We start from the raw sequence: 15,312 nt of genomic DNA, 5'->3' as shown, positions 1-15,312 counted from the left end.
TGCTGAATAGGCCTGAAAGAGCAAGATTTGTTCTGGTAACGAGGAAGCCAAAAAGGTTACATTGAGAAGGAATGGCAGAATGGGATAAACAGAAGGAAGAAAAGCAAAGGAAAATAACCCCAAACCTGGACTTTTATTGGCAAAAGAAAATAACTCCTTAATTTGTTATCACTTATATACCTAATCTCATCCAAATGGTGGGGAAAAAAAGCCCTGATTTCCTAAAATTCCGTATTTCACAAACAAACCACTAAGAGAGGATGCTGATTTGTTCAATCTATTAGTCTGAGGTTCTAATCAGATCTGTTTGAAACTTCGAAGTCCATTTGACCATCTATATTTTGTCATGTTTTTATTTTTTTCTGTATTCTTTCCTGCTTTTCCTTCTGTTCTCAGTCATTTATATTGAGCTTTTTAACCTGTCAGCATGTTTTGTTAGCTCACATTGGAGTGATTTGTTTCTAATCTGCAGTAACTCTGTCTTTTGGAAGAGGAGTATAGAGTTTTCTTCTGTGTTGGCTACTGTTGATGCTTTGTTGCAGCATTTTTTCTAATTATCTCTGTCTCCTTGACTGCACAGGTGCCAGTTCCAGTGTTTTTGCCCAGTACTCTGGATAGCAGTGAAAAAATCCATGCACCAATAGAAGAGCTGAGGGGCAAAGTGCCCTCAGATCCTTTAGAAACTGAGCTACTGAACTTGTCAGGGGTGGTACCTGAGCACATTGGAAAAGCTGAAGCTTCTGACATGGCTGGTGAGTTTCCTGATGAGTTTCTAGCTCTTTGGACTGCTGAGGGATGTGTGTGAATCAAGAGAAGTGTTGGGTTTAGTGGGAAAGTTTGAGTACAACAGTGCTGTCATTGAGATCTTATATTAAGTTGCCTTGATGGTTTAACCCCAGAAGGCAACTAAATACTACACAGCCACTTGCTTACTTCCCCCACACCTGGTGGGGAGGAGAATCAGAAAAAAAGTAAACCTTGTGAGTTAAGAACAGTTTAATAATTGAAATAAAATATAATAATGGTACTAATAGTAATAAATACCATGAAAAGGGGAGAGAGAGGACTAAAACACAAGAAAACTATGTGATACAGAATGCAGTTGCTCACCACCTGCTGATGGATGCCCATCCTACCCCAAGCAGCATTCACTGGATCCCCAGACAACTCCCCTTCATATATAGTGAACATCGCATTCTGTGGTATGGGATGTCCCTTTGGATGTTTCAGCTCAGCTGTTCTGGACATGCTCCCTCTCAGCTTCTTGTGTACCTGCTCTCTGGCAGAACATGGGAAACTGAACAACCAACACACCAGTGCATTATCAACATTATTCTCATAATAAAACTTTATGTCTGAAGATCAGAATTACGTATCCTATAATTATATTTTCTCAGTGCACATGTCTCTGTTCCCCTTTCCTGGCCCTGCCTGCCAAAATTCCCAAGCCTCTTCTGTATTTTTAAATTTGCCTTCACTCAAGTGAAATTTTGGGACTTTTTCAAGCCTTTGAACAGGTGTCTGAAAAGATGTTGATAAATTATATGAACTTTTGCCTTGTGCCTGGTAAACAGGAGGCCAGTGGAACTACAGTCCCAGGAGGCTTACTGCTTTCAAACATTGCCATTCCCTCACTACAAGTGCACATTTCTGGTAGTGCTGCAAGATTGCCACTTGCAGGTCCTTGCTCTGTTTTGTGAGGTACAGCCAAATGAGCAGATGTATGTCATCAGAGCTTGCTTGTTTGCAGAGGACTGAATTTGGAGAAAGCTGTCTTTGCCAGAAGTTGGAAAGAGGTCAAGCTTTGTTCTTCCCTGCTTGCTTGCCTTGTTTGTGAAACAGATACTACAAAAACAAACTTGAAAATTTGTTCCATTGTGACAGAATCAGGTAGAAAAATAGTTAGGTTTGTCAGGCTTGTTTGAGTTCTGTGATTGGCTGATAGGATCTCAAATATTTGATTTTCTATACATGTGCTTTGCTGATTCATCTTAATGAAGAAGGATAAAGGGCTAGTATGTCTCTCTTATGTCTGAAGGAAATGAGGTTGGAGAAGAAGATCTGATAACCCAAGAACAATAAAATGTGGGGCAGTGACAAGCAGAACAAGCAGCTTTAGAACCACTTGGCATCTAAAGTTCTAAATCTGCAGTGTTTACTAATCCATGTGTTGGTTAAAATAATGAGTTTTTCCTTTTCTTTCTGTTTTTTTTTTTAACAGGGGTGATAGCTGACTCAAATCTACTAAACTCAGAAACAGAGTCACGGACAAGCTTGCCTGATGTTCCATATGAGCCAGACCTTGATATTGAAATAGACTTTCCAAGAGGTAATTTTTCTATGCTTTTAATAAATATTGTGACATTGTGAGTGGCCGTTGTACTTTGTTTAATCATCCTTTCAGAGAAGCTTTATTTGGTTGCAGGATCCAGTTGACTGACTGTTATGTAAAACTTTGCCATTTCTTTGTAAGAATGGGGACTTCTGAATTAGTTCTTCCATCTTTCTAAACACAGTATTTGAAACAATGCAAAGAAAAGGGGAATTTACATTTCACAAACAAGTTAGCTGCATAATTTGGTTTGAATGTGGACTTAGGAAAGCTGTTGTGAGGGCTCGAGGATTCAGATGGAATATGTCTTGGCAAACATGGTGAATGCATTCTTCAGTCACCAAGTACTCCCATGGTTGAGAACAGAAATGACAAAAGGGTAAATTTCCCACTCAAATTTGTTAGAAAATTGCAAGTTGGCATGCTACCCACCACTTGTATTACCTTTTAATATCTTGTTAATGTTCATATTTTAAAAGGTAGCATCATTCCAGTTAGCAGCAGAATCACTTCTTTGAGACCTTTGTTGAAGAAACGCTTGATTTTTACATAGTACAATTTCTGCCGCTCTGCAGAATGCAGGGAGCAGTGTCTGTTTCCTGACACCATGTCCTAATCAATCCAAGATCCAGGAAAGCTTCTGGCTGTGGTTAGTGTCTTGACATAGATTCTGTTGGACATACAACTCTGATACCTCACCTGGGTAGCTGTTGGTGACAGTCTCCTTTTGTGTTCTGCTGTAGATAACTGCAGAAGATGCCCAGACTGGCTTTCTCACTTTGCTGTAAGTCTAACGTAAAGAGAAAGCCTGAGAATTAGTCTGACCTTCATTTTAGGACATGTACTAGTCAGATGCATACCAGATTTTTAACTGCCTCTTTAAGTGAGGCTTGGTACATGAGTAAGGAAAACTCTGGAAGAAAGAAATAATCAAAGAGGAATAGTAAGTAACAGCAGTCTGTAGGAGATACTGATTGCACTTAAGTGCTTCTGAGATAAGATTGAGAAGGAGAAGGATTGCTTTTTAGACAGGTAACTGAGTTCTTAAATCTTTGGATGTGAGTGCTGTTTCATCTGGACCAGTTTGAGAGGTGTCTTGAGAAGTAAGATGGTGAAATGAGACTATCAGAAGGGCATTCAATTTTGAGTGAAGGCATTGTTTGATGGCCAAAAGAAGGATGAACCATCTTCAGTAAAGTAAATAAAAGTGGAATTTGCAACATTAAATCCATTCATATGTTGTCTAGTTCCACTGTGTTGCCTGCAATTGAGTCCTTCATCCTACCCATTCACACAGTATTTTGGGAACTGCCATATATCTGCCTAATGAACTTACTGTAACATCCATCATGAGCTAGACCTCCACCACTGGTATAGACTAAAGGGAGTTTCACTGAAGGAGTTTGACTTCTGATTCTTAATGTTTTTAATCAAATATCATGTTTATTAAATCTAAAACATTAATAGAAATTATGGAAATGCATGAACAAAAGTGCATGTACTCAGTTAATCTGTATTTTTCCAGTCATAGCTGCTCGTTCTCACCATAATTTAAACTTGATACCAAGACAACCTGGGCAGAAAAAATTTATGTAAGAGTCCACTGTAAAATATGCTGCCTTAGTGACTTAAGATAATGCTTGAAAATGTTGAGCATTGTGTCCTCTGTAATTTTTTTAGAAATAAACATTTTGACAGCTTTGTCCTACTTTAAATATAGAATAGATCTTTGAATATAAGAATCCAGTGTTTGATTTATCTGTGCCTTTGTGGACCCCCTTATGTTAATACACACTGATATAGCTCATGGTTTTTTTCAAAGCAGTATTATTCAAAAGGTGTTTAGAAACAAATTTCTGTTAATGTATTTTCAGCAACTGAGGAGCTTGATACAGAAAATGAGTTTTTGTTACCTCCTGTTTTTGGTGAAGAATATGAGGAACAGCCAAGGCCTCGGTCCAAAAAGAAGGTAATTTTCTCATGCTATTAAAAATATCGAAAGAAGCATAAAATTTAAGTTTAGTTGTCATACTGCTCTAAAATATGGTACTCTCGATTCATATCTAATATCCTATCCTAATGATGTAAATTGATATATTTCATATGATCAATTATTTCAGTCCAATGTCTATTGCAGATAACTGTTGAAATTAAAAGGAGTGTGATTTGTGAATTCTGATCCCATTTCTGCTTCTTAGTGGTGGAACTATTGATGTAATGTGCTAGTTTGTATATACCTACTGTACTCTTAGTAATGTTTTTCTACCTTGTACTTTGAACAAAGCTGTCTTGGTTTAATTTGGTAGTAAAGTGGAAGAATGTTGGCAGTACCATGGTTTATAGTGGGAGCTGTAACATCTCCTATATAAAAGAGTTTAAAAAGAAACATTTTTATTTGCTTGTAATTTTCAATCAATCTTAGTTTAGGCATTGCAAATAAATGACCTGTATTGTTTTATCTAGAACAATACTAACAGGAAATAGTTTCCTTGTGCCTAGCACAAAGCTGAAATTATTTTGTTCCATTAACAGCAATAGATATTGCAGCTTTAAAAAATCCAGCCAACTTCTAGTAAAGCTTTCTAAGAACAAATATGTCTTTCTGGTATGAAATTTGGAGTCTAAACTGTCAGCATTATCCACTGTGCATTATCCACATATTTACTGCTGGACATGCTTTAATTTGGGACCAGTGTATCATGTGTTTGTTGCATAATAAATACACTAGAACCAATAGAGCAACTATATTACCAAAAGTTACTGTGTCTATTAAGAACCAGTTTCAGAGGCAAATTAGAAACACCTGTCAGCTGAAGTAGATGCTGTCCTTAGAAGGATGATCCCCAAAGAAACCACCTACTGAATGAAGCATGTGCTTCATTACATTGAATGTTCAGTGCCAGGCTCTGTGTCACAGCTGCTGGCAGTGTTAACCACTGTGTGTCCATGGCAGGGAGTCAAGAGGAAAGCAGTGTCTGAGTACCAGTCACATGATGACAGCTCTGAGAACTCAGAGTGTAGTTTCCCGTTCAAATACGCGTACGGTGTGAATGCGTGGAAGCACTGGGTGAAGTCACGGTGTTTAGATGAAGAGCTTCCAGAACTAGAAGAACTAAAATCAAGTAAGTATTTCCAAAAGTTTGGCACCTGGATTCTTATTTGGTAGCGAAAATTGCTGTACTCGTGATTCTCAGGTGGAATTTTTAATGCACATGTCCCAAATGTTCCCACCATGACTATGATTATTTTACCACAGAGTTGCCCAACTCTTTTCTTTTTTTTCTCCTGGTTTCTCTATTTGGTTCAAAATGCTGAGTGTCATGCTTCTTGTGCAAGCTAGGACAGCACCTTCTTGGCTCTTCTGACTTTCGGTGACCATTTTGATTTTTTTGTTTGCATCCTATTTTTCCTCATATTTTAACTCACCTCAGAGTTCTCATTATTTCTGGACTTCTATTTTGCAAGTCAAGGATATTCTACTCTTTGTCCTGGAAAGAGATCTTCATCTGAGGCTGGCTCTGCCTGACTGTGGAGCTCTGGTACGAGGTGGCCCTCGATCTTGTGGAGCCTGCTGCTCTTTCTGCAGCGTTCCTCTCTATGTACATTCGTACTGTGACAGAAAAGGGGAATTGCTGCTACTCCTGCTGTCCTTCACCTCCCACAGGCATCCTTGCACCCTTGTGTTATGCTGTTGGATCTTTGGAAACTGCCATTTCCCCTGAAGGTGCCCCTCCACGCCACTGTCTTCACATCTTGGGCTGCTTCTGTGCCATCCACAACTGTGCATGACCGTGCATTTGCTAGGATTGTTACTGCATTTGGTTAACTGGATTTTACTCTTGCAGCTTGTTTATTCTAATACAGACCTAACATTTTAACTACTTAATACGTTTTAGTCTTGTTCACTGGTTAGTGGAGAGGAAATCAAGCCAGTTTTCCACTTTCTAGTTAAAAAATACCCCATCTCACCCTCACTGTGTGATAATTCTGTTGTATAATGTAGCATTTTTTCTCTATTTTACAGTAAAGTCTGTGAAATTAAAGGAAGATCTATTATCACATACTTCAGCTGAGTTAAACTATGGGTTGACACATTTTGTCAATGAAATTCGAAGGCCAAATGGAGAGAACTATGCACCTGACAGCATCTATTATCTGTGTCTTGGGATTCAGGAGGTTAGTAGAGGCTGTAGAGATGGGAAATGGAGCTGCTGGTTTGACTGTAACCCATTTCAGGGAAGAAGGGAGATAACATGGATTTACTGGCTAGGAGCTTTTCTTAATATATGGCTATGATCTGCAACACAGGCTCTGCTCTGTAAATCACATCATGGAAAGCTCTCTGTGTAGGAAATGATTTTGCAGACCCATCCTGAAAACTCAAATACAAATTGGGATATTGTGATAATTTTACCATCCTTGCTGTGTTAAAAGCAAGTAATTAGCAGTCAAAAATGACATAGTTATTTCAAATTATGTGCTTCATTTTGTTTGGTAAAGTTGTCTATTGCAAAAACAGAATGAAACAAGGCATGATCTGTAAAGGTTTTACTACTTCAGTTACTTAACATATAATGCAAATGAGCTAATTGAAGTGTCTTTTGGAGAGGGTCTAACTTACTGAATATTACTAACTGTAGACAGGACTGAGTGCAGGAAACTGCTATATTGGCTGTCTTACACACAGTAAGGTAGAAGGGAGTCAAGTTAAATGTATGTGAAAGCAGTAACATGTATCGCTAGATAATTAGAAAAACTGTTCCACAGCTTATCTTGTAAGCAGGTGATGTCTTAATTATTGGTACATAAGGCAAAACACAGATAAAATAAGCAGTGTTCAGAGCTGAAAGCACAGAAACTTTCATTCAAGATAATGAAAAATGCATATGATATGGAAAGCAAGCTATTTACAGGGTTTGCAATCCTATTTAGACTCTTCCATACATGAGGCAAAAGGCTTGAATCAAGTAAGTTTTTTAATTGAAATATTTTAAAAATAAGTTGTATCTGCACTAATTTTTCTGTGTTGCAAGTATGCAAAACTGTAGTTAGCTGGTATCTTTACCTCATGGTTGAAATTTGACAAGCGAACATTGTTTTTAGTCAATATTGCTGCAAGGTGTTTCAAATTCAGCTAGCTTTCTGCTTCTGCACTTGCATGATACACTGTCTCTCTGTATCTTTCTGTTGAATTGAAAATACTCTCGTTAAGCCGAGCAACGATACACAGAATGAGGCATGTGTTTATAAAATGGAACTCAAATAGTTTATTTTATTTACCTTTCTCTTTGTGCATTTGACATGGTCTATTTTGTCAGTCATGAAAGCTAGTTATGTGTAAAACTTTTTTCAGCTCTTCAGAACTATAGTTTGTGTGGCATAACACAATTATCATGAGTCCCAATACACATACACAGTGGTGCAACACTAGTGGAAGAGCAGGTGATCATTTTACCGTAATTGCTGCTTATACTTAGTGTCCAGTGTTTAATTCAGGTGATGTTAGCAGCCCTGATTTGTTGGCCAAATTGTGCCACTGCTGTTCAGACTGGTAGGAAGATGTGCCCTGTTTTGATGAGTTTGCATTTGACAAAGGCAGACAGTGAGTGAGGGACGTGGGAGCAATAGCAATAGGCAGTCAGCAACAGGACAAGGGGGCAAAGGCTCAAGCTCTGCCAGGGGAAATTTAAGTTGGAGATCAGAAAAAAATTCTTTCCAGAGAGGTGGTGGATTCACTATCCCTGGAGGTTTTTAAACTGAGGTTGGACCTGGCACTGAATGCCATGATCTGGTAAAGGGACTGGAGTTGGACCAAGGGTTGGACTTGATGATCTCAGAGGTCTTTTCCAACCCAATCGATTCTATGAGCTGTGAAGGGCTGCAGTCATCATCTGTGTGATAATGGCAAACTGTACCCCAATGGGTGTCTGTTACCCTTCTGAAGAAACATGTTTAAACTACATTGCACTTCACAGGTTCCTATTAGGGCTGTCAGGGTTTTGCCAAACACTTACTCTGAACCAGGAGGCAGAAATACTTCTGAGTTCTCACAAGCTTGTGTGTGAATTGGGTTTGAACCAATTTTCAGTCTGATTTCATTTTCACTGCCAGCATTCAGTGTGAGTGTTTAATGCAAACCAGAAAAAAAGAAAAATTCATGAGGGAAAAATGGGCCAGGAACAGAGGGGCAAAGCCCAGGAAGCTTCTAATTCGCTGTTACCTGGTTTAGAATTGCTTTATCAAATCAAAACTGATATATGTAAAAACAAGCACATTTGGGGGAAGACTGTGCTTTGAAGAACTAGTTTTACATGTATTATATGAAATAGTTATCTAAGTGAAGGTGTCGTGTTGGAGACTTCTAGGAAGTGTATTAATTCATTTTGCCTTGTTATAAAACTAATTGAAATGACCGTGACCACCTAGTATGAATAAGAGCTGTGTTTAATGTTATTTCAAGTATGTGTACAGAAATAGATGCCATTTCCAGAAGTGAGTACATACCTTGTCTGTCCCCTTTATTGTATTCACTAACAGGCTTGTTCATGCAAAGACAACACTGAAGTGGAAAATTTAAGAAGCCAATACTCCCTTTTTTAGAAATATCTCTAGAGAGGATAATGTCAAATACTGGTATAGCCCTCAGCCAGTAATTCTTGGTAAAGGTTTAGAAAAATTTCTGTCTCTGAGGTCAAGAGGGTTAAGATAATCAGATTGCAGAATAGGCAAGCACCTTGCGCCATCCTGTCATTTTTCTCTCACTGCTATATATTGTTGCAACAAATGTATTGCATTTTTTTTGCTCCCACTTCTCTGTTGAAGATGCTGATGTCAATGTCAAGAGTTCATATTTAAAATTGCTGACTTTTGCTATATATAGGGTTTTCTTCTTTGAAGACCTAGGTGGAGGAAAAGATAAATAAGTTGTTTGTGGTTTGGTTTTTTTAATTACTCCCCATTCACTGATACAGTGTTGCACACAGGACGTTTTAGAGACAAATGTTAGAGTTGTAATTAAACTGTGATTCAGATACAATTAGGAATTTACAACGTACATTATATTGGAGGTAACTTTTAACTGTTAAATATTGGAAAAGTGTCATAGCTTTACTTTTAGATACTGTTTTTCAGTGCAATGCTTGCACATTTGTAAAAAAAGAACCCTGCACCACAGGAGTGGTTCTAATCTGGATTTGTAAATGCTGTGTCTCTCTCTCTTTGCTGTAGTATTTGTATGGAAGTAATCGAAAAGACAACATATTTATTGATCCAATCTACCAGACATTTGAACAGGAGTTAAATAAAATCCTGAGAAGTTGGCAACCAAGCATACTTCCAGATGGTAATTTTCTTTTTGGTTGTATATGTTTTTCATCTCTTAATAGTTCTGTATTCTTAAGCATGTGTATAGATATATATCCATATATCTATATATGTATATGCATCTAAACATTTTATGCATTGCAATATTAATTGATAAGGAATTATAAAGATATTATCTAAGATATCAGTTAAGACTGTACCTGTTCTTATTGACTTGTTTCTGGGTAATCCATGCTGCAAGAGTTGATTTTGCCACTGCCTGTTAAAATTAACTGTCCGTTCTTAGGAGCAAAAGTTCGAATAAGCTCTTTGATGTGTAGTTTTTACCTTAGCTGAATTTGGTTTTTGGTCTATTTTTTCCCAGGTGGAAGTAGACAGACAGACACTGGGCTATGTGCGGGTAGGGCTACCAAGTGAAGTATTTTAGTCTTTCTTGGCTCAATTAGGAGGACTCTCTTGTAGGAGTCTTCTGCTGAGGAGGATCATCAGTTCATGGAGAAAGCAGATTTTCCCCAGCAGATAAATATTGGTGCCTCCATCTTGCTCACAATCCTCTCTTGAGTGAGGGCTTGTCCTTGCCAGACCCTTTCCTCTCTCTTTTTGATATTGGCTTCTCTCTGTATAGCTCTTGAGAGCCTTTGTGTTGGGTCCTCCCTGTGCTCTGTTACTGATCCTGTTAAGGAGTGCTTTCAAGTGAGATAGCCATTAGTAATAAGAAATAAGGTATGCTATTTGGAGGCCTTACTTGAGCAGAATAAAATTAACATAAAAATGTGCTTTTTATGACTGAACTAAGATTTCCCCCTGAGCATTTGCTTTTATGTAATAACATGAGAGAGCAGCATGTCAGCAGTGCTGTCCTAATGAAACAGAAATGTGTTCCCTGTGAGATTGCCTGTACTGGTCTTTCCCATGGACTGTCTCAGTGAATGTCAGTGTCTTTAAGAAGTGGTTTTGGTGCTGGGGACATATAATTAAATATGTCTATTAGAGGCTTCTGTCATGAGCATTTTGATACGTTTCATGGTAAACAGGATCTTGTTTTTTTGCACCTGGACAGTTTATGGGCTAATCCATTGTATTTTCTCTAATGTTCTTTTTTTTCCCCCCAAGGATCAATATTCTCTCGAGTTGAAGAAGATTATCTGTGGAGGATTAAACAGCTAGGATCACATTCACCTGTTGCTCTTCTGAATACTCTCTTCTACTTTAACACTAAATATTTTGGCCTGAAAACAGTGGAGCAGCACTTAAGACTTTCTTTTGGCACTGTATTTAGACAGTGGAAGAAAAATTCTATAACAATGGAAAGCAAAGCTTGTCTTCGATATCAAGTGTCTTCCCTGTGCAGAGCTGATAGTGAAGGTACTATGGCAGTTGAAAGTTAGTATTGCAGGAGCATCCACGTTGTGCTGTTCTGAGGAACATTTGAGCATCTTGCCAGGAGCCAGAGCTCTGCCTTTGCGTAAAGTTTAGCTGCTCTCAGCTCCCCGATCTCTAGTTGGAGTGTGTGGTCCATGGAGACTACAGGGTCTCTGCACTAAGTGATCCCTTTGAGCCCACTGGTTTCCATGTTAAATGCTGTGACTTTACTGTGGCTGGGGGAGGGCATTTCCAGTTTGCAGATATGTACAGTTTTGGTGACTGCCCTGCAGTACTTGGTGGGCTGCCCACACGGGGAACTGTACTGCAAAATGTGAAATAATTTGAAGTTGTGTCTTAGATATTGTTGATTTTCTTCTTAAAGATAAAATTACTCCTGGGAAAAGGAAACACGAAGATGATGTACCAGTATTTGAACAAATTGAAAACACGTCTGATCCAGCTAGATGCCCTGTGAAAATGTTTGAGTGCTATCTCTCTAAAAGGTAAGTATGATACAGGGTAGTACAAAAGGGTTCTAGAGTAAACCAGGTACAGAAGCCAATTGTTTTAATGCAACATGGAATGCATTCCAGCAAAGGGAATGGATTGGGGTCTTCTAAAAAATACCTAAATGAAAGTATTGAAACCTCTAGTTCTGTATCTGAGCAAGATGTGCAGAAAGGGTGGGAGCAGTGGAGTACTTTGGTGTTCACTGTCAAGGACTCTTCCTGAGAATGGCAATATGATTCCATTTTCTTATCTGGGAACACTAAGTGTCTCTGCAGAAAATTACCAGCAAGGGATCTGGTAGGCTTTACTGCTGAGGATTTCGTTGGTGGGGTCTCTGTCTCCTCTGCATCATCAGAAATACAATTATGTTGTTATAGAAAGAAACAAGTAAAGAGTAGCTTGTGGTCTGTTAATGCAACCACCTGTTTTTCATAACCTCAGTTAATTCTAGTTGTTGCAGGGGTATTTTGCCTTCACTCTGTCTCCTGTCATGGTTTGGAGAGGGTATGTTGTTAAAAAGTTGAAGTTGGATTTTGAACTAAGTTACACAGCTACTAGGGGAGAGAGGACACATAATTCTTTTTTTTTGCCTTTAGAGACATCTAAAGCTTTGGGGAAAAGAATACACTTAAATCCATTTAGAGCATCATTTATGGTGTGATTTCAAGTCATGCTGCCGTGCAGACATTAGTCACCATTGTTGACTAAAGCAGCAGACTGCTTCTGTTGGTTCTGCTTCTAATAAAATATACTTTGCATCTTTGTTGAAATAATTTTAATGAAATATTTAACACTTTAAAAACTATTGTAAAATTTTAGGTAATGCCAGCTGTTTGAAATATACTTGGCAACCAGTGAACAGCTGCAGCTGAAATTTCAGAATACTTCCATTCACAGCTATGAACACTGTATCATTGTCTCATTATATCTCAACTTGTGCCAGAAGAGGTGAAGGCTGGACATTAGGAGGAATTTCATCACAGAAAGGGTGATTAAAGTTCAGAATGAACTTAGCAGGGAGGTGGTGGAGTCACTGTCCCTGGAGGTGTTTAAGGAAAGACTGGATGTGGCACTCAGTGTCAAGGTCCAGTTGACATGGTGGTGTTCAGTCATAGTTTGGACTCGACAATCTTGTCTTTTCTAACCTAATTGATTCTGTGATTGCCTGCTCCTATAAAAATACTGGATTTCTAAGAAAGAAGGAAGGAGGTTAAAATATTTAAATTATTAGAATATTTTAAACATTCATATTTTGTTTCTTATCTGACTCTTAATGTGATGTGTGGGAGAGCAGAATAAGCCAACATTTACCCTAGCAGGTGAAGAGCAACACCTGAAATCTTAGCAGCCAGTTTGAGAAGGTGAGCTGATAAAAATTTTTATTTTTACTGAAGAAATATGAAATAGAGTTGATTTCTGAGATCTACAGTATTTATGAAGGAGGGAGCATGAGTGAACACCTGCACATACAGAATTGAAAATTCTTTTCTGAGACTTGCCTGAATGGACAAACTGCTAGAAATTCCCCAAAGGAGTCTTCTCTAGTGGCTTGGAGCTTGTTTCTGAGCTGGATTGAACTCCATAGTATAGTGGCTAAGGAATTAAGGAATTAAGCTTTAAAACAACCAACCTTTAAGTAAAGGAGGAGGAGGAGTTTTAGCTTGTTGTATTTCTATGCTTCTCAGAAGTACCATTCTCAGTTTTTCAAGGGAATCCCAGCCTCTGCAGTCAGATATAGCCAAATCAACCAGCACTTGTATGAGCAATTACTGATGTCAGGGTTTGGAAATCATAGAAAGTACTTCCTGGTTTAGCAAGTCCTGGATCTTCAGATTTTTGATAGCTGGAACAGTCTGTGGACTCTCGTATGCTTGCTAAGTCCCAAGCCTGTGGGACTGAGGCTGCTCAGAGGATGTGGGGCTGTCTGGGCGTGGGCTGGACCTGGCATGGCTCCTTCTCTGAACAAGTCTGCATTTCCCCACACTGTAACCTGCCTGGGCACAGTTAGAGTTTTGATGGTGCAGGATTTTGGAATTGCTAACATACTGTTTTGTCCTGTGAGGCTGTTTGCTAACCCCCTTTTTCCCCCCTCCTTCCAGCCCCCAGAATCTGAATCAGAGGACAGACATGTTCTATCTGCAGCCAGAGTGCTCTGTCTCAGCGGAGAGTCCCATCTGGTACACTGCCACCTCACTGGACCGCAACACTTTGGAAAACATGCTCGTACGGGTTCTTCTAGTAAAAGATATTTATGATAAAGACAATTATGAACTGGATGAAGACATAGATTAAAACAAGCTTCCAAAAACTGTCAAGGAAACAAAAACAGCATTAGATATAGTCATGCTGCTAGACCTTTACTATGGAAAACATTTCAAGTTTACCCTTTGTTTTATGAGTTTTGTAGCAGTGTGTACCCTCACCTGGGTATTACCATGTAAATAGTCTGTGAGTGAAAGTTTCCATATTCTGCGTAGTGGTTTTAGGATACATAACAAACACATTTCAGATTCTTTTTTTATTATTTATTTGATTAGGTATGTTTGTAACTTTTTACATTGCAAAATATGAATGAGAATGTGCCATGTGTAATTTTTTTTTCCCCTTGTAGTAAGAGACATCCATGTTGCACAACTCTGCTGTTGGAAGCTCTCTTGAAAGGAGGCTCTTTTAATGGCTTCTTAAACCGGATGGTTGTGTATGGGTAGCACTACTAAAGTTTAGAACTTGCTGTGTCTTTCCGAATTTTTAAATGAATTGTAAACTAATAGGTTTTTTACTTTTTAGTTACTGAAGCCTTATAAGGTTATGTAGAGAGATTCCATCTTATGTACCAAAAATAGAAAAAAGAGAATGCTGTCAATATTGGTGTACTGTAATGTGAATCTATTCTGGTGAAAACATTTTTTGTTGCCCTTATTAAAACCTTAGTGTCCTTTCGTTATTTGTGACTCTCTCTCAATTGCCCCTACAAATAAAAAATATATATTCAAATAAATGAATATAAGCTTAGAGCATGTGGTCATCAAGACATGTATTTTGTAAAAAAGAAAACTAAAACCAAAAACCCCTCAAAAAAAAAGGAAAAAGAAAAGAAAAAAAATAAATGTCTGATGACAATGCTATATAATCCTTTTTCATCTTTCCCAATCATAAATGCCAGTACCTCATATTAATGTAAATTTGTCCTTTGTAGCCTTAGAAAAAGGGGTTCTATGCCATATTACATGAAGTAATGTGGTATGCTAAATTTTAAACTTTCGTTTGTCCTTCCATTGCTGTATTTAAATACAGGCAATACTTGACTATGAGTGGGAAAATTCTTTCAACTAATGCCTCCATTCAAAAGCCATATGAGATGTGAAGTTAGAGAAAGTCGAAAGATAATTTTTCTTGAAGAAAAGTCCTTTCGTTTGTTCTATATCCTTTTGTTGTGCTTACTTTGCATAAGTAGTCTGATTTCCAGATACATGTTTAACTGCTTAAGTTTTGTTATTTGCTCATATTTAATTGATGCAAACAATATGGTGGTTCCAGCAATGGATTTACTATTGTACTGAAAAAATGTAGTAGAATATTCTACTATAAAGTAGTCATAAGTTTAAGTCTCTCCTTAATGGCATTAGTCATCTACTAAAGGAGAAACTTTCTATGTATATATATCACCACCTAAGCATTTATTTCTTGCAAGGGCTGCATGGCTTTTTCATTTTCCTTAGCTAAAAAGAATGCACATAAGAATGCATCTTTCTATATAGAGAAATAAAGCTTCAGTTGCTTTG

The 15,312-nt window shown here is 38.1% G+C and overlaps 1 protein-coding gene across 6 annotated transcripts in view; it reads left to right on the top strand.

The window, feature by feature from the left end:
* ZMYM2 (zinc finger MYM-type containing 2) overlaps positions 1–14,469 on the top strand; it is an 83,407-nt gene extending 68,938 nt beyond the window's left edge. For all 6 annotated transcript variants that reach the window (XM_071554393.1, XM_071554412.1, XM_071554421.1 and 3 more), the window contains 9 exons: positions 581–752; positions 2,222–2,329; positions 4,207–4,301; positions 5,286–5,454; positions 6,357–6,508; positions 9,560–9,674; positions 10,769–11,020; positions 11,403–11,523; positions 13,630–14,469. In XM_071554393.1, the coding sequence (XP_071410494.1) occupies positions 581–752; positions 2,222–2,329; positions 4,207–4,301; positions 5,286–5,454; positions 6,357–6,508; positions 9,560–9,674; positions 10,769–11,020; positions 11,403–11,523; positions 13,630–13,822 (1,377 nt within the window). In that variant the 3' untranslated portion in view covers positions 13,823–14,469. The remainder of the gene's footprint in view (positions 1–580; positions 753–2,221; positions 2,330–4,206; positions 4,302–5,285; positions 5,455–6,356; positions 6,509–9,559; positions 9,675–10,768; positions 11,021–11,402; positions 11,524–13,629) is intronic.
* The last annotated feature ends 843 nt before the right edge of the window (positions 14,470–15,312 follow it).

This window comes from Pithys albifrons, chromosome 1 (assembly GCF_047495875.1).
Source record: "Pithys albifrons albifrons isolate INPA30051 chromosome 1, PitAlb_v1, whole genome shotgun sequence".
Taxonomy (NCBI): Eukaryota; Metazoa; Chordata; class Aves; order Passeriformes; family Thamnophilidae; genus Pithys; species Pithys albifrons.
This window is presented reverse-complemented; position numbering and strand designations above follow the sequence as displayed.